This window comes from Pyrgilauda ruficollis, unplaced genomic scaffold, assembly GCF_017590135.1.
Source record: "Pyrgilauda ruficollis isolate IOZ18807 unplaced genomic scaffold, ASM1759013v1 scaffold24, whole genome shotgun sequence".
Classification (NCBI taxonomy): domain Eukaryota; kingdom Metazoa; phylum Chordata; class Aves; order Passeriformes; family Passeridae; genus Pyrgilauda; species Pyrgilauda ruficollis.
Genome location: NW_024523648.1, coordinates 6,892,214 through 6,910,948, shown reverse-complemented (window position 1 = coordinate 6,910,948; position 18,735 = coordinate 6,892,214). Strand labels below are relative to the sequence as shown.

Sequence of the window (18,735 nt, the reverse complement as noted above, 5' to 3'; positions counted from 1 at the left end):
CTGAGTGCAGTTAGCAAGAATTGCAAGACAGGGTGGTAAAGAAGTGTATGTTAAAATATTCAGAATTTAACTCAATTTTATGCATATCTCAGATGCATATCAATTTCTGCTTTTTAGAAGGAAATCAGCACCTTGCTATAAGTCTTGACAAGGTATTAGTTAGTATGGATTTAAGTTCAGATTTTGAGTGGTTAAATCCAATGGTTAGTGTCAATTCAGTGAGTAAATTTAGAGGTTAAAATGTGTGTTTGCTGTATCAGTCACCTGCACTCAGCTTGAGGCCGGGGGCTCTATTCTGTTTCCCTTTAATAGACCAGCAATTCCCACTGAATTTCCCAGTGCCTGTGGCAAAGAAATCAGCAAATCAGCCTGTACAGCCGTGGTTACCAGAGCTGCTCGTCTCTTCAGCAAAAGCTGTGGCTGTTCAGGGTCTGTGTGTGGCTGCAAAGTCGGTCAAGGCCCTGTGTGTAAGTGTGCGTCTCAGCTAGCGCAGTCCTGTCCACAACAGTGAGGTTGCACACGGTTAGGCCAGGCACAGAGGTCTGCTCTTAATTGTGTGCCATAGGGATAAAGCTGCACAAAAGTGAAATTAAACAGCTCTCCCCTTCAGAACCATTAGGATGATACAGCAGGTCCTGGCCCTTTTCATAATGAGGGCTGAGATGTTTGCACAGTCCTCGGTTCACAGCGAGTTGCTTTAATTAAAGCTAACCTAGCCCACGCATGAACCCGACTGGTGAATTTGGGTCGCCTGGAGGACGCGCCACCTCGTCCAGTTATCTCGGGGGAAAGTGGGGGATGAGAATTAACACAATCCAGGCTGCACGGATGCCCGAGGCAGCTCAGCACCGGCCTGCGGGGGATACCCAGGGGAGGGAGCCCCCAGGAGGGTCTGTGGCCCCCTCGCTGCCTGTGACCGCGTCCCGGGCCCTGCCGCCGGCCCCCGCAACTAGCGGGGTCGGAGGGCTTGGTCCGGAGGACGGCCCTGCAGCCCCTGCTGCCCCTCTCCTGCTTTCGGCCAGAAAGTACACAGGTATCAAACGGAACCGAGGGTTGGTATTGAAAGAGCAAGTGAGGCGGAAATTTAAAGCCCCTGTGCTAATAATAACAGTATAAATAACCGAAGACATCTTGTAAACAGTGCGGTCATAACCCTGAAACATTAAACAGCGCGGTGGGATCTGGCGCATCAGCTGCCGGCGGCCGCTGCCGGTGCAGGGGGAGCGCCCCGCACTCCTGTTTATCTCAGCCTCATCTCCCACGGGTGCGCTGATCGATAGAGAGGAGATGTTTAAGTTAAAAATTCCCGGCGCTGAGGACCGACTGTACTTCATCAATAGATCACTGTTCCAGTCCCCGCGGAGCGGAGCGGCCGGAGCGGCGGGGGCGGCTCCCGCAGCGCCCGGGCGCCGGGCTGCGGAGCCGGGCCGGGCTCCCGCGGCGAGCTGCGGACCCAGTCTCCCCCTCCCCCAGGGGTGTGCTCCAGGTCTTTAGCTCCGGGGAAGCAGACCTCCTGTGGCCCGCGGCGGAGAGGCAGGATCCCCGCAGCGCAGCCGCTTCGTGCAGCGGCGGAGCCGGCGGAGGCTCTGTCCTTCCCCCGCCGAGCCCGAGAGTCTCAAACGAACACTTAACACCGCTCCGTGTTCAGTAGAAAGGAAGGTTTATTCACAGAAATAGAGCAGAATCTGCTTGAAGAAAATATATCTATATATCTTTAGGGTGAATTACTTCATAGAGATGACTGTCAAAGTCAGTTTTTCTAGGCATCTACATATTTCACAGGTCTCAGACAAAAGATACACGCGGGGTAGGTTTTGTTTGATCTCTGTCTTTTCTCTAGTAGCTCTTGAACCAGCAAGGCTGCGGTTGCAGGACACTCGACTGTACACGCATTTAATAAAGTTAAATAGAGTCAGGATCTCTCGGGGTGGATGGAGTCTTTGCTAGGGCATATTTGGTCTCCTCTGCGCCGGGAGAGCGGCTCTCCCCGTGGCTCTGCCGGGGCCCGGGGCAGCGGCGGGGCCTCGGCGGGTCCCTGCCCGCCCCGCCGCCCGCTCCACGGCCGCGCCGGGACGGACGCTGCTGGCCCGGCCGCGGGGCTCAGGATGCCGTCGGGCCGCACAAGCGGTTTGTGTTCACCACTTCTTTCAGGTCACTCTCGGGTTTGCCGGCTACCATAAAAGGCCAAGTCTGTAGCCAGGAAAAGACACGAGTGGGAAGGGGGTTACACATGGAGAAATGCACATTGCAACGCTCATATCGCCAGCGGGTCCGACTCGGGAGCGTCCGGGCGAACCGAGCCCGGCATTCCCCACCTGAGTCCACTTCGGGCAGCGCAGAGCGGGGCTCAGGCCGGGGCACCTCCGCTGCCTTCGGCAAGGACCCTTTTGCCTTTCCCAGGCGGCTGATGCCGCTTTGCCTCTCAGCCCCGGCGGTCCCCACCGGGCATCCTCGGGGCGGCGAAGCCCGTCTGATGCGCGGCAGAAGGGAAGGAGAAAGGAGCCGCCTGGCTCCGGCACATCCGCATGCCCCGGCATAATCGCCGCGGGCACCCCTCGGCTTTGGTCGAGACCGGCGTGGGGGCTCCGACCCGCGGGAGCCTCCTCACGCCTCGCCGCCCTACCCCGGGCACAGGAGCTGCCAGGGGCCCCGGCAGCCCCCCAGCTGCTCTCCCTGGCCTCCCGCGGCTCGGGGAGCATGTTTTGGTGTGCCTCTGTGCGGAAGAGGAGGGAGGTTATAGATATATTGGGTGCTGGTTTTATTTTTTTTCCAATGTTGTTGCGCTGAGGATTTTGTTTTTAATCAAAAATTATCTCCCAGGCCTTTAGCAGCTGACACAGTGGGTAACGTACTTTCCCCCAGGGTCCAGAGCTCAAAAGGCAGAGCCTGACCTCAGTGAAACGTCCCCAGCTCCTCTCTGTGATCCATTTATGAGTCAGGGTCTGCACGTGTGGGCAGTATGAAGGCTGTATGTCTAAAAAGAGCCTAGGCAGATCTTGCTTACCCCTGGTTTACATAATTTGTATATATTTTTAGAGCTGGAAACTGGATATTTCTGGCAGCCGGGAATGGTTGGGAGATCCAGGGCTGCTCGGGAAAACTTTATGCGGTGGGAGCAGCAGGAGGGACACCACACAGCCCAGGGAGAGGCATTGTGGAGTGTGCCTGTGGCAGACATCTCCTCTGGGGAGTCTGCATTGGTATTTATTTCTCCTGCGCCAATTTACAGGTATAGGAGAAATTTCCTGGACTCAGCAAACCTGAACAGTTGAGCACAGAACCCCAAGAGTCCTGTCTTTAAAAAGCTAGAGCCTGGGGACAGTATTGTGTCAGAAAACACTGGGGTAGAGACACAGGATAAGAATAAATCCTGGGTCCTTCCTCAAACACAGCCTTTTCTACCCAAATTCCTATACCTGCCCACTTACAGGTAGAAAGCCTCTGTGGTTTCTCATCATTTCTGGGGCAGTAAAGTATAAAGCCTGTCCCTGTTTATTTGTGGCCAGCGTGGCTGCCTGTCTCCTGGAAGGGATTGCTAGGAGCAGCAGAGGGGGCCTAGGAGGCTTGGTGCTCAGGGCACAGGGCAGCAGGGCAGCTGGGAGCCTGTCCCCTTGTACAGCACCACTTTCCACCCCAGTGGCACCAGGCTCTCTGTGATAAGCGCAGCAAAGTTTTGTCCCCGCACATGCCCCATGCCAGCTCCTCGCCCACCTCTCCCCATGCACACACACAGCGTGCCTGTCCTCGGCGGACTCTGACTTACCAAGTTGACTGGGTGGATGTAGCCGTTCTCATACTTGTCATTGGCCAGGATCTGCCTCAGGTGAGCAATGTAGCTGGAGGCCAACCTCAAGGTGTCCAGTTTGGAAAGTTTGGTGTCTGGGGGCACCCAGGGTAGGGTGGTCTTAAGCCTGGAGAAGGCTTTGCTAAGGACCCTCATCCTCGCCCTCTCTCTGGCGTTGGCAGCATTTCTCTGTACCTGCTTTCCCTCCTGGCTCACTCCATTTAAAGGGCTCTTCTTGGGGGGTGCTTTTTTCCTCTTGCCCGAGGCCCCTCTCCCCTTCTGAGGGGAGCCATTCTCGCCATTGGATCCCTCCTCGTTGCTCTCGGTGGACGCCCCAAACTCTTTGTTAGTATCCATTTTCAGGCCATCGCACTCCAGCATCTCCACCTCCTGCAGATCTTCCACATCACTGAGGGACCCAGTGGACATGGTCTGGAAGATGCCAAAAGACCAGCAGGAAAGGGGGGAGGGGGGGAAGAAGGGCAGCTCCTCAAATCTATTTCAAGGCGGCGTAGGAGAGAAGGGGCACCAGTATTTTCCTCCCCTTCCCTCCCCGCCCAGGACTAAGGCACAATACCAGTCCAGAGAGGATCCCCGCCCTCCCGCCCCCCAACCCCGCTTTGCCTGTGTTTGAGGGAGGGAGTGAGATTGTGTGAGAGAGGGAGAGAGAGAGGGAGAGAGAAAGCCGAGGAATTTAGTGAGGACACTAGTAATTTATCTGGGGGATAAGAGAGGCGGATCCAGCCCAGGGGAGGGGCCCTGCCCACTGAGCACACCACATCCCCAATCACAGACCTTTGCACAGGACAGGGAATGAAGTATCCCAGCAAGCCTTTGCCGAGAGCACAAAACTGGGATTCAAATCTTCACAACTGGACTAAAACAACTTACTTACTCTCTCTCCCCGTGTTCTGTCTTTCTATCCTCCCCCTTCCTCCTCCTCCTTCTCCTTCTCCTTCTCCTCCTTCTTTAGTCCTTCCCCACTTCCCTTTACAGCCCAGGGTTACTCTCCCCCTCTCTGCCTCCTAGATGACCCAGGCAGCTGGTGTCATGATTCTTGATGAAAGCCAAAATGGGTCATGAGCAGAGAGAGCAGCAGATCCACCAGCCGAGCCTTCCAGGGAGCTTTGTAATGCGTGCCGTCAAAACGCTGTCCTGTAACCTAATCTGGGGGAGATTTGTGGATGATTATATTTGTGAACGCATCCTGTCCAGCTAGTTGCATATTCCAGGAAGGGAGTGCTCCACTGCCTGGCCAGCAGCGTGGACCTTGCCGTCACAGTGCAGGGGCTGGAGGCAGGAGGATCTGACTTCTTCCAGCCTTCCGGGGTGACGTCCGACAAGTCCCGGTCCCTGTCAGTCTCTGAGTCCTCCCAGCTGTGAATGTTGCGGAGGCTTCCTGGTCCACAGGTGTGCCAAGTGGCCAAGATCCCAGCACTCTGTGAGCCCCACTGAGCCGAGGGAGGGTGTTGTTCTGCTGGGGAGGGTCTTTGTGGCTGTGGATAGGGTGGCAAGGGTGTGCATGAAATGAAGGAAATGGGGTGGGGGTGGGCAGTTATTGGATGGTAGAGTTCCCACAGAAGAGAAACCTTTACTGGGTATGCAGAACAGATGTCAGCGGTTCATTCCTCCGTACCCGTGGACTGTTTTGTTTGCTAATTCGTGCATGCTCAAAAGTCGGGGGTTTTGCCTGAATGAAGGAGCAAGATAAGGGATAAGGCCCCTCCTGTGAGACTGAGGGCATTAGGCTGGACTCTGCAACCCCTGAAGCCAAACATTCCCAGTGGTTTTACCACAAGTGTGAGTGACTGGTTGCTGTGTAGTTTGAATGAACAGACTTATGCTGATGTTACAAACTTATGCGCTTGTGTATTCAATCTGAGCAGAGCAGGCTTTTGAAAACAGTTAACTTTGTGCTATCACTTCTTCCCCTCCGTGTAAAATAGTCTCCTAAATCCACATTTGGAGCCCAAAGAGGCCAGTGAATCAGGAACTTGCTCCCATAGCTCCTTCCGTACTCACACTCTTCTTGAAACCTCACAGATTGCCCTGCAGTCGGGATTTTGTACACAAGGGGGTAAAGAACTGCACACAGGGACTGCTCTTATTGCAGGAGCAATTCCACTTATTCGCTCATCTGAGGATTCACATAGCTCCAGAAAAAAATGTGCAGCCTCAGATGTCACCAGTGGTTTCATAGTTAATCCAAAGTCACTGCAGCCACAGGAAAAGTCTCTTGCTGATCTGTGTAAGCACCACATAGAGTTTTCTGAATACACTAAAAAACCCAACAAAAACTGTGGAGGGCCAAGCTGGTATGTCTGTCGAGTGCTGTGTACTGTCTGCAGATTACATTTTCAGTAGGAGGCAGAGTGTCATTTTTAATAGCCAGCAAGGAAGTCTTGCCTATCTCTTGATCCATCTTTCTTCTTTGGCTCATGTAAGCCAGAAGAAAAAAACAGTAGATCTAAACTTTAAAACATCTCTGTATCATTTGTCTGGAAGATAACACCTTCCCACTCACAACAGGATAAATACATTAAGATATCATATCTCCAAGCCCTAGGCTCTTGAGAATTCACTAACTTCTAAATTCATGTTGTGTTAACTGTGCCTTGTTTGTGTTTGCTCTGTATATAAACTAAACTAAACAGATTGTCAGCATATCAGTCCTAATTAATGAATTACTTTTTTTTTTTTTTTTTTTTTTTTTTTTTTTTTTAAATAACATTGCAGTTGCAAATCCAAAATATCAGTAATCACCAGTATGGAGATTTATGAGTCTCCTTATTTTCTAGTCCTGATTGTTGTTTGTGCAGGTGGAGATTTAAATGGCCATATCCATTGCAGAGATTTATAGTCCAAGTGATTGATGTCACAGTTGAGCTAAAGGACTCTTACTGGAGCAAGGATGACAGAAGACCAAGTTGAAGTTGCTTGTGTCTCTAAGCATGAGTGACCAGAGAGGACAAAATTCCATCAAAATTTCAGCATCAGATATTCCCAGAAGACAAAACAACAAAAACAATATATAATTATAGCCTTTCCATTTTTAACTTTATGTTAGTACTTTCTAAACTTTTGTTGTAAAAAGCAGAAGGAATGATCTGGCTCTTTAAAAATGCCTTTAATATGCTGCCACATATGCATTCTGAATATCTAGATATGCATATATGTGTGCCATGAGCCTTTTGAATTTCCACACATTTGTAGTTTTTACTTCTTTACATTTTTAAATACTTAGGGTCATTAAAATTGATCTAATAAAGGCCACACACATTTGAAGAGACACAGGGCACTTTTTTTTTTTTTTTTTTTTTAGTATTCATTTTGCAGACATTACTGCATGTATATGATGTATACTCATATACATATTATACATATATGTGTATGTTATACATATAGTATAATATACTTTGAGTTCTTTATGCATACAAACTGTTATACACTCTTAACACATTTATCCATTATTCCCTCTCCAAGGGGGGCAGCATGGGCAGAGTTAAAAAAAAAAACCATATCTTCTAATCTAATTCATTATTTGTTTGTTACATACTTGAACCTCTGCTTTTCCAGCCTCCCTGCTTCTTATGTCTCACTTGGCAAGCCCAGGGTTTGTACCCCTAATCTGACTCCCTGTTTCAATCTTTTTCCCCTCATCTTTTGCCCAGCCTTCCTGACTTTCTGAACAGCACTTTCTGATTTGGAGTAGAGACTGGCACGGTGGAAACAAGCTCAGTCCTGTGGGAAGGGTAAAACTGGAGGGGCTGCAGCCACCTAGATAATGGTGGAACCCCTTGCTTCTCCAGTCAGACGAGTGGTACTACAGACTGCCACTGGGTTAGTAACTGGCTGGGAAAGACAGATGGAGCTAAAGTCCTTTTGGCCTTTCCAGTGCACTTGTGTCTTCATTCATGTTTTAAAAAGGAAGCTGAAATGCTGGCGTGAGGAACACCAGTGCAAATCAGTGCAAAAAAAGATTTTTCCTGTAGATTACTTTCTCCTCAGCAGTGCTCTATTTATGCAGGACCATGTATCTCTCTCTTACTCTTAAGAAACAGGCCCACTAAGACAGGCCATTTGGGACATGCTGGGGACACAGATTCGGGATGCCTGGTCTGATGGGTGTCAGATGAGGGACACATCTCACATAGGCTTAAGCTGGTCTATGGCAGGTTACAAATTTCCCTCTAGAAAGGAAGTCCTACTTTTTATGCATCCAGTATTCCCTTTCTTGTGCAGGAGTAACATGGTAATTTAAGAACAGCTTTGGGACTTGAGGCCAAGCTTTCTGCAAGTGTTTAATGGTTTTGCATGACACAGCTTGGTTTATTTTCTGATTTTCTGTGTCATTTATCAAGGCACCATATTTTCACTACATATTAAGCAGTCACCCAAGAACAAACTCAGTTCACCCCCAGCTGAGGAAAACATAATCAGTTGCTGGTTTTGAAATTATTTGCCCAAGTACAATACAGGTGTATTCTTTGGAGAATAACCAAGAAAGTCACCCACAGGCAGCCAGCTGATCATGGACTGTGTTCAGCCAGGTTTGAGAATAATCAGTAAGAAAATTATAACTGCATTAGTGTTTTCAAGTTGCCTCTTTAAAAAGAAAACCTGGTTGCACTGAGATTTCTCCTGGTTACTCTTGATCTCACCCAGAAACCAAATGAAATGGTAAAAGGACTTTAGAAGCATACTTTAACATACCTTAAGTGAAATAATGTCATAATATAATATATACAAATGACTAACACTAATAGTATTAATAGTATAAGATATTGTAGAGTATGGACTGTATTAGGGAAATTGATCAAAATTGTTTGTAACAGTGGAGTAGCTTGTGGGAAGGGTCTGAAATCCTTTCACTTCTAATTTCCAGTGCTATGTGTATGTTTCTGGTCACAGTTTAATTTGAAAGGTAAAAGACATTGTGAAATATAACATAAAGCAATACACAAGGAAAAAAAGTAATGTTGTTACCAGGACAGTAAAAAGGATGTCCAGAAGAACTGGCCCAAGGTGATGTCACAAATTTGTATGTGACATCAGCATCACTGTCCCTCCCCAAGAAATCCCAGTATCTTCCTTCAGAACCCTGAAAAATAAGAGTTTCTTGAGAAAGTATTTTCTGGAATAGTTTATTGTGAGAAAAAAAAAAAAAAAACCCAAAAAAATTTCCTTCTATGTTCATTTTAAACTGAAGGTTTTGTGGATACCTAGAATGGAAAAGTTTCACTCTTATTGATTAGAACATTTAAAAGGGAATAACCTGTAATTCGAAGAAAATTTATGTAGAATATTGCGCTGGAGCCATAATTCCACTTCATGTGATTTTTTTAAACCTTGGAATATCACAAACCCATTGAAACTCTGGGAAATGGAGTTGAAGGCATGCAGGCATATCCAGTGGATATTGAAAAAACACTTTGCCAAACTCAAAATACCTAATTCCAGATTTAATATTTTAATCTTTTTTTGTCACATTGATAACAAAATCTGTGACAAATGTAAGCAGTGTTTTGTTTACCACAGGGAGTACCTGTACATGTAATAAATGGATGATTTTACCTGCCAGCCTTATGCCACCCAGTACCTTTTCCTTGAATGGCTACACAAAAATCAGCAGGACTGCTCACAGGGTAAACCAGCGTGTATGAACCAGAATAGCAAAAACTGCCTCTACAGAAGCAAAGCCATGATCAAATATCCTAATGCCTAAGAGAGATACCTACAACAAGGTCAGTGTCTTAATCAGGAGTTAAGACAAGTCTTAATCATCAATTCATCAGATCCTGGTGTGACTCACATCCCCCTCTTATTCCAGATCTGTGGTGAGGGCTTTGGGTCTGCTTGCTGTGATTTGGAACCTGTGTACACCAGAACCATATAAGATATAGAAGATAAAGAAGTTGCTGAAGCAGAAACAAGACAGCTAATCCTTGACAAGAAAGCTCAGCCCAAGCTTTCAATGAACTATTCACAGATGTGCTAGTGAATCTCCTTTGGCAGGATGCTTGTATGAAGCAAACATAGGAGAAATCAGCTCAGGTGGTCAGAGGATGGGATTATTAATGCCAAGGTCATGGGTTTGATCCCTGTATGGGCCATTCACTAAAGAGTTGGACTTGATGATCCTTGGGGGTCCCTTCCAACTCAGAATATTCTGTGAAACCTAAGTGGCTGTGTAATATTTGTTTTATTATTTATTCCTCTACAAATTTATTCCTATATTATTTGTTCCTCTCAGACAATGAGGAGAAGTATCCTCTTCCATCTCTATTGCAGAGACCATTACTAGATACTGCTTCCAGAATACATCTCTGAAACATTTTTACATTGTAAACTGCAGACTCTTTTATGAAGTGGTCAAAAGAGAAATATGCAAAAAAGCCAATATATCTTATGTAAAATAGTCATGGAAGGATTAAACTGCAGGCATAACTTTTGTTTTGAATATCTCTTTCTGTGATGTTTCTTTATTGCCTAATCCTTTGCATTTTTGTGACTTTAGGATATGAAATTTGTTGATAAGAAATAACTTCTCTTTGCCTTCCAGTTATTAACACATTGGATCAAGTTTTGGAAAACAAAAGACTTTTTTCAGAGGGAAGTTTGGAAAAGAAGAACACTTTGTAGGGGAGTGGCGGGAAGAATGTCAGCTATTCTGGTAAGATTTTATTACTCGCATGGTTTATGGCATGATGTGTGTGTGCGTAGACACAGATTTTCTGAAATTCCTATTCACTTAAAGTGCTCATAATTTCTGGAAGTCTGATTCCCATAGCATCCATCATTAAACATAGTAGGTTGGGCTATGTTCTCTGTTCCCATCCAAGTGAAACATTACATTCTGGAACCCACTCTTTGTGGGCTGCTTTACTCTATTAAAGAGATTGAGTTGGCCACAATTTGTGCTGCTGGACTCCCTTGAGCTCCATTTGTCACAGGGGCTTTGCATTTTACCATAGGTGGCCACATTAAGCCTTTAAAAACACATGCTGGACTGCAGTGACATAGCTGCAAAACTATTTTGGCTAAAAATACTGATATAACAAACCAGCAGACTGGCAGTACTCAGCTATCCACGTCTGTGATCATGCAGAGGTGTTCAACCAACTCAGCAGTCAGCTGAAGAGCGTATGCATTGTGGATGAGTCTGAAATGGGAGTGTTAGCTGGAAAGACAAAGGAGAAAGCAGATTACACATCCTACTCAAGTGACACAGAAAGACCACAGTCACTGTGCATTTCTTTTGACTCTGACAGGCCTTGTACATGCCTCACAAACTGTGTCTCTCGGGGCTCCTGGAACATCCCCAAAGTGGGGTCATGGCACTTTGCCACAGTGCAGTCCTCTGATTTTATGGTGCGTATCGTAGTTCATAATACATATAGAAAATGGTGTTGTTTTAGAAAGCAGTATGGCAAAAGCACATAATAAAAGTCTATTTAAGTAACTTGGAGGGAAAAAATAGTTTTGACAATGAACCAGGGATAGCATACAAAGAAGACCATAAACATGTGTTGTAGTGGAGTCCCACACAAGGCTGAGAAAGGACCAAAGAACTGAAAGTACAGAAGTGAGGGAGGAAAAACCCTCAAGTACAGACTGTGAAGGCAGGCTGGTTCTACTTCTCCTCCCTGCTTTTCTTTTTTTCTTTTGTGTGTACAGATCTGGGGTGATGCTCAGACTCCCTAATATGCAGTTCTTAACTGGGGTGGGACTAACCCAGAAAGAAAGCTGGTTAAAGGAGGAAAACAGAGAGATGAGTCATCAGACCTTCTGTTAGCCAGGTCCAGCACACTTGTGCAGTTTAGTAAGGGGAAATACCAAACAATGTCTTCTCTGAGTCTATCCAAAGCAGAAAATGCAAGTTTTTTTAAAATGCCAGGAAGTTAAGGCATCTGCTCCAAGGGATTAAAGCAGCCCTGTTTTGTGGTTTTTTTTTTTTTTTTTTTTTTTTTTTTTTTTTTTTTTTTTTTTTTGGTTTTTTTTTTAATTTTAAAAAAAATTTTTTTAGAAAGAACAGAATGGGACTCAGATATGTATTTGCTAATTTTTAAAACCAGATGGGATGATAGTTGAGGCTAGTGTGGAGAGGTATGTCAGCCAGAATCTCCTCATTTTAAAGAGTAAGGAAGGATTTTGATGCCTTATTTAAATCTCCATATAATTTCAGCTTGTTCCACCCTGAACAATATAGACCTCTGTTTGTCAAATTCTGCATCAAAATAAGGCAGGTCTCTCATTCTCATGCAGGATTTTTGGATTACATAGCAAATTTACCAGATATCACATATAATCCCATTTAATGTATACCAAAATGTGTTGGCAAGTATCTTGATATGTATTCTGTAAGGCCTGAACAAAGATGTACATCACTAGGTGCTGGATTGACTGAAATTTCCACAGAGTGGAAAAGATGTGTAACATTGCACCCACAAGTTTTCTCTTAACACTTAATTCCTGAAAAAGGATTTCCATGTATGCAGAACCCTCACTGGGGAGCTGCTCAGGCAGTCTGAACACAGGGCCTTTTAGGGGAGTCAGTGCAAATTTCCTCAGGGTGTACACGGGATGTCTGGGGCCAGCTTGGGCTCTCCAGGGTGAGAACTGTGTTTTGTTCTGAAGAGCTGGCGGTTCCAGTTCTGTGACCTGCCTACTGCAGCACCCATAGCAATAGAACACATCATCTGTCTATTCCTCTTCCTCCCGTGTCCTGACTGACTGTCATCTTTCATCTCTCCTTGGCAGTGTGTAGCCAGAGCCCTTCTTAAGGTGCAAGCCCCTGGTTTGTTCCTGCATTTCTAAGTGTTGGTGGAATTAGTCTTACAGCTAATGGCCAAGGACATGTCTAACACAACCTTGCTTCTACAATTTATGGTGGAAATTAACCAAGTGCAAACTCGGGCTAATTTAAAAGAGACAACCTCTTCTTTGATTAAGACTCTAGCCAGAGAGCTGGCATATGTGCATTAATTTTCTCCTATGTTACAGACTTTCTAAGTGTCCACAAAAGTGGGATCCTTTCTGCTCCAATCTCTCAGTGGTAAAACAGGGATGAGAACACTTCCCTGCCCTTCAGAAACATTACAAGGGGCTTAGGCACTATGGTAATGGATACAGAGGGTAGCTAAGATAAATAACCTGATAGATGCAAGAAAATGATTGATGTTAGAATACTACAAATATGTTGAAAGCCTAAAATATCTTTGTGATGTCTCCTCATTTCTTGAAATGCCAATTAACATTTTTCACTCAGATACCTGATGTTTACATTGGCACATTTTTATGCTCACATGTCTTACAAAATGGATACTTGCCTGACTTTGATTTTAGATGAAAGCACTCATCTCTCAACCTCATAGTAATTCTGAAAGATAGAAAAGTTGCTTTCATAGGAAGAAAAACAATGAGTTTTGATCCTGCTAGTGATGAGTGACAAGCCTGAAGTTTAATAAACAGACCAGGAGTACCATCATTGGTAACACTATAGCACGAGTAGCAAATCACCATTGACTAAATTACTCCACAGTCCCCAAGCTCTCTGTGAAGAAAAATAAAGTGTTACTTTGGTTTCCTGTAATCCTTCCCCAGTAAAAACACAGGATTCCCTTAGGAGAGTTAAAATCCATTACTAGGCTTCTTTATGCCTTTTTGTAACTAATTGTCTCTTCCATGAAGGGTCTTACTTCCTTGAACCATGAGCTAATGCAGACTCTCAGGGTGCACTGAGGCTGTAGAGAACTCAGCTTTTATGCCCATCTTCTTCCTGAGTGATTTTTTTAGTTTCCCCACTCCACCTCACGGCTTGCTAAGACTTTCCTGGTATTTACATGTGCAGTGGCCATGTTGTGTGCAGGATAATAAGCTCTGAAGCATTACCTTTGTACCACAAGCAGAACGAGGGTGGCTTTGTTAGAAGGAGGAGTAGGGCTTCCTTTTCTTCCCTGACAGTTGAGCATACGCTCAGCTCATCAAAGCAAGCCTAGATGTTTTCTTCTCACCCAAGGTACTGCTTTTTCCTACAATAATATATCATGACTACTTTTGTTTCCCATCATTGTATGCCACCCTTCCCCTTTTCAGACTGCTTGTGTCACAGCAAAATTATATATTTTCAGTTTGTTCTGTCCAGCTGTGTTTCTCAGCAACTTAAATAACTCATCTAACTAAAGCTGCTAAAGAAACGTCTCTAATAATGTTCTCTAATTTCTGCATTTGAATGGTCAAAGCACACATTTGCAACCCTGTAAGCTACATCTGAGCTGAGTTTGAGCTCCTCAGTATACAAAAATAAATGTAAATTTTATGAATAGGTAAATGTATTTATGAGCACAGTTGCAGAGGCTGGGCCGTGTAATATATCATGAGACTCTTTGATAATAAACTTACTTGTACATATGGCATGTAATGATACAAGTGACATGCTGTGCATGTAATTATAATAGTCAAGTAATTTCTTTATTGATCTGTCCCTTTCAATTCTGAACTATTGTTATTACAGGAAAGTTGTAAAATACATATCTTGCTACTTTAATTTTTTGTTTTCATTTGAAGAAATGGATGAGGAAAGCTCCAGAATATACAACCCTATACAAGGTGTTGGAGAGGGGGGAGGGTGGCTCAGTGATGAATGACCAGTCATTCAATTGTTTTCTTTCTTGAAGAAATCAGAGACAGAGTACAGTTTATCTTACCCTGACTTTTAGCAAGACAGATTGCCAGGCAAAACCTCTGGGTTGAAGTCATCCAACCACCAAGTAGAGTAAAGAGACCATTGCTGTTACCTTTACAAGACTGACCCCCACCCTCAATGCCTTTTAAAAATGGTGTTTCTTTCTGAGGTTCTAATATGAACTTTAGCTACTTTGACACCATTTTTTATGCTGAACAGAATGGTTATGGAATGGTTTATTTGAGGCCCAAATACTCCACTGTTATATAGGCTGAGACTAACCCATCTGTGTGTATCCCTTGCAAATTACAGTCCCTGGTGGGGAATTCCCCATCACACTGTGTTTAATCCCCCCCATACTTTATTTCAGCTGCCACTGAACTTGTTTAGCTCTAGTTTGAATGTTTCAGGCCTGTGCTACTACCCTTACATCAGTCAAACGTCTCTTTCACCTCTTGGGTGTGAATGGGGAGGAGAACTCTTTGCTGGGAGGTGAAAACCCCTAAGTAATGGCAAGCCAACTCCAAGACAGGCTGTCATTGTCCCAGATTTTTTCCTATGCTTCCCTTTAGTTATGCTTTTCTTACCAACTCCATTCTAGTAATTTGGAACAATAATTCTGGATGTGGCATCCTGAATTTATTTTGTCCACATCTGAGAGGCAACATAGATCTTAAGAGGCCTTGTCATGTCCTGAAGGTGCATATTTCCCTGTGATGACTATAAATGAATCAGTAGCTTAAGTCAGATGAAAAGAAACTGGGCCAATATGCACTTTATCGAACAGTTTAATAAAATTCTGAGGAGAACAAAAGGAGGACAGACAGAAAGAGTTAAAAGGGAAAGATGGTTGCACTTGAAGTATCTGTTTCTTGCAAGAGACCATAATGTGTTTATACAGCTCTCAGCCAGGCTAGCAGATAATTAAAGGAAAGGACTGACACTAGACACTACTCCACCTTATACACTATGGTGTGGGGAAAGTCACACAAGTGGGACTGTAAGAAAACAGCAGCAAATTCCCTTCTCTTCTTTTTGACAAGCTCAATCTCTTCTATCTTGCAGTTAGAAGGATGCCTGCCTTATTCCACCCTGGTGGGAGGGTGTTAAAATATACTGACAAAGTTAGGGTCCAAGTTGATCTTTCAGCATTAGAATCAAGTATTTTATAAATTCTGACCACAGCAGGACAAACACCCTTCCTATGGTCCCACTCAGCAGAATGTGCCCTCAACAGCATAAATCCATCCCATTATCTGCCTATTCCTACAGGTACAGACCATACTTTCATCTCAGACATGTCTTTCAGTGAGATCTAGTATAGAGCTGAGTCCTTGTCTGAACTCAGATCACCAGATTCTGGGTAGGGAGAAAAGTCTTGGTAACAACGTGATTTTGGTGCATGTTTGTGATTGGGGGAGTAATTACCTGTTCTCTGGCCATGTGAGGGGTCAAAGTAGACCACTCTCCTTCTGGACTGCCCAGACAACTTGGCCAATTTGTCAAGAATCCCACAGGATAAATATCTGTCTCCAGAGACCTTTATAGTGACAAATCCAAATAAATCAGAGTCACTTTTACTGAGCACTTCAGCAGACAGCTCAGATTTAATGAATCAGCCTTCAGACCCCCAAGGAAGATTTTCTTTCCCAAGCCCAAGCAGAACAAATATTTGACAAAATTTGCCTGCGGGATAAAATTCTATCAGTCCATTTTGTAACATTTTGTGACTGCAGTTAGCAATACCTCTAAGAGTGTTTTGAAAAGCACTGGGAGTGCAGCAAAGAGCTCTCAGGATCAGCTGTATGACCAGTGTGTCCTGTGCAGAGAAAAAGAGGTTGCGATGGATCAGATGATTTTCCTTATCACTGATTGAGGGTGGACTTTGCATTCTTTTACTGGTTCCCTTCTGCAGTCTTGGCTGAAATTCCCCACCAACAAGAAAAAAAAAAATAGGGGGAAAAAAAAAGGAAAAAAAGAAATCAACCATAACCCCCCATATCACCAGAAGTCATCATGGAGATAAAGCCTCGCAGGTTAGTTGTTGTGGGTCATTCAAACAGTTTTAAGGCTTAACATCTTGATCCCCTGTAAAAACTTCCATCTCCATTTCCTTCCCCCCTTTGGGATCCATCCAGATGCCTGCTCAAATACCTGCTGGCGCCAGAGGAAATTCTGCTGTAACGGATACTCTGCGATGTAAAACCAATATTTTGTTTCCAGGGTCATCCCTTTCACACTCTCACAGATCCTCTTGCTTCACCAACCTGCCTCTTGGTCAAGCCAAAACATGAGAAATTGTGAATCCAAAGGGTGGGATTTCGAAGCAGTTTAATAGGCTTGGTGATTGCTAACCCACACATTTCCTCGGCTTCCTCCTCCTGTTGTGGTAGCCTTGTCTGATAATTTATGTCAGGTTAACAGTCTGCTGGGCAGATACCTCTGCTCACAGTTCAGCAAAGAGAGACAAAGAGAGCAATTTAACCTGACCCAAAGTGCTCATGATGATCAGAATGGTAATACCTATTCAGATAGGCTTGTTCATAATACAAAGGCCTAATAAGAGGCATCCTTCAGTGTTAGGATGTGAGTGGGTGCATCAGGATCCAGTGCCAGGTAAAACAGTTAAACAAAAAACATTTTTCAGTGTCATTCATATGCAAACAAAAAAGCAGACACATTTCATTTGTAATGGTTCCTCACCTCCTATTTAGGGAATCAGGCTAGCAATAAGAAGTGGAATTTGGCATTTGGTTAGGAACTTCTTGGTTTGACACGATCCCATTCTACTTGTGGTTTTTATTTGTGCTCTCTGGATTTTTACAGATTTACATGATAATCAGCATATTGCTTTATATTAATGTGTATCAACATAATGAGCTTTGTTAATAGTCTTATGGGATACGTGAGAAGGAGTTCTTCAGAAGGGACCAGAAATAAGCACTTTTAAAGTGACATTTCACGTGCTCATTTCCTCATTTATTCTTATAATAAATAATATGGACTTATTGCCTCCAGGATTATAACTGAAGAAAACATTTAAAGTTATTTAGTTATATAAAATAGATAATCCTACTTTTCATGTAGCTTTAATGAAGTAAAAGTACAATATCAAGGATTCATTTCAGGCCCTATAATTGGGTTGCAAGTGAATTTTATTTAAAAAACTTTGTCTTTTTAATTTTTTTCTCATGAAGGAAACAAGCAGAATAGATGACTTTTTTTCCTAATTTCTAACTTTTAAATGAAAAATAATATAGAGCGAATGTCAGGAAACAAATATTCTTTTGCCCACGCATGAAAAAACAGAATCCATAAAATAAACTTTTGCAAAATGGCTGCATGTAAGAATTTGCCATGGAGTGGGCAATTTATTACACTAGAAATTTGTCATCTAGAATCCTGTGGAATATACCAGAATGCTTGTTCATTCCTTAAAAGAAGTCTCTTCCATTCTGATATATTGCATAAAGTGCAGAAGAACAAGAGTAAAAGTGTGTTTTTTTAATGATTAAGGACTGATCTTGTTCCAATTTGTCAGTGGCAAAACTCCATGGAATTGAGCTGAATATATGGGTGTAGATAAGATGTTGTTTACTGTGCTTTTGCTTTTTCTGAGAGCAAAATGTAAATGAAATATATTCCTTGCACAAATTAGATTATCCTTAGTCATCTGCTGACTCCTGCTTAAAACAGAGTGCAGGGATCTCTCCATGTTCTCCAGGAGCTGCAAATCCAAGTATCTATGCAGCCTTAAAGACACTCTTGCCACTGTGTGAATTGGCTGCTGCATAAAAAATGGAATGAACACAGTCATGGAACAAGAGTTCATGAGATTTTGCTCGTATATATAAAAGAATGTAACATTAATAAATTCTCCCAGCCCTCTTTCAGCAGTTACAATTTTTTTAAAAAGCATCACATATCTTTGTGCAGAGTCTTGCCTGATTTTCATACAGCCATGAACAAGGAGAGAGTAAATTGTTCCCCCATGTGCCACATTTGAACAGAGCAGAGGGAGCACAAACTGCATCACTGGTGCTGCAGCAACTGTGTGGGCAGTGGCCAAAAAAAAGAGGGAGAAGTAAAAACAACCTTAAGTTGTATTCTGCCAACATCAGCCGGGTAGATGTGGTAGAAATGGAGGGAGATTATGCCAGTGGTGGAAATTATTCCTTACATGAAAGCAAACAGGAATAGAGAAATCACTCTGCTAGTCTCGATTTTCCCAAAACCCTTATTTGAGATGTAAAACTGCCAGGTTGCA

General features: G+C 44.0%; 1 protein-coding gene across 1 annotated transcript; it reads right to left on the bottom strand.

Annotated features, from left to right (window-relative positions):
• Positions 1–1,639: 1,639 nt before the first annotated feature.
• TCF21 (transcription factor 21) lies at positions 1,640–4,660 on the bottom strand. The gene is made up of 2 exons (XM_041469913.1): positions 3,764–4,660; positions 1,640–2,190 (listed from the first exon to the last, which is right to left on the bottom strand). Exons 1-2 carry the CDS (start codon positions 4,211–4,213, stop codon positions 2,101–2,103), a joined length of 540 nt encoding a protein of 179 aa, XP_041325847.1. The 5' UTR covers positions 4,214–4,660; the 3' UTR covers positions 1,640–2,100.
• Positions 4,661–18,735: the final 14,075 nt, after the last annotated feature.

What these genes read in the sequence shown, in the direction of transcription:
- TCF21 (XM_041469913.1), bottom strand. Translation starts at nt 4,213, where the DNA reads ATGTCCACTGGGTCCCTCAGTGATGTGGAAGATCTGCAGGAGGTGGAG. An exon ending in ACATCCACCCAGTCAACTTG is followed by an intron (nt 2,191 to 3,763) that starts GTAAGTCAGAGT and finishes TCCTGGCTACAG; the next exon opens with ACTTGGCCTTTTATGGTAGC.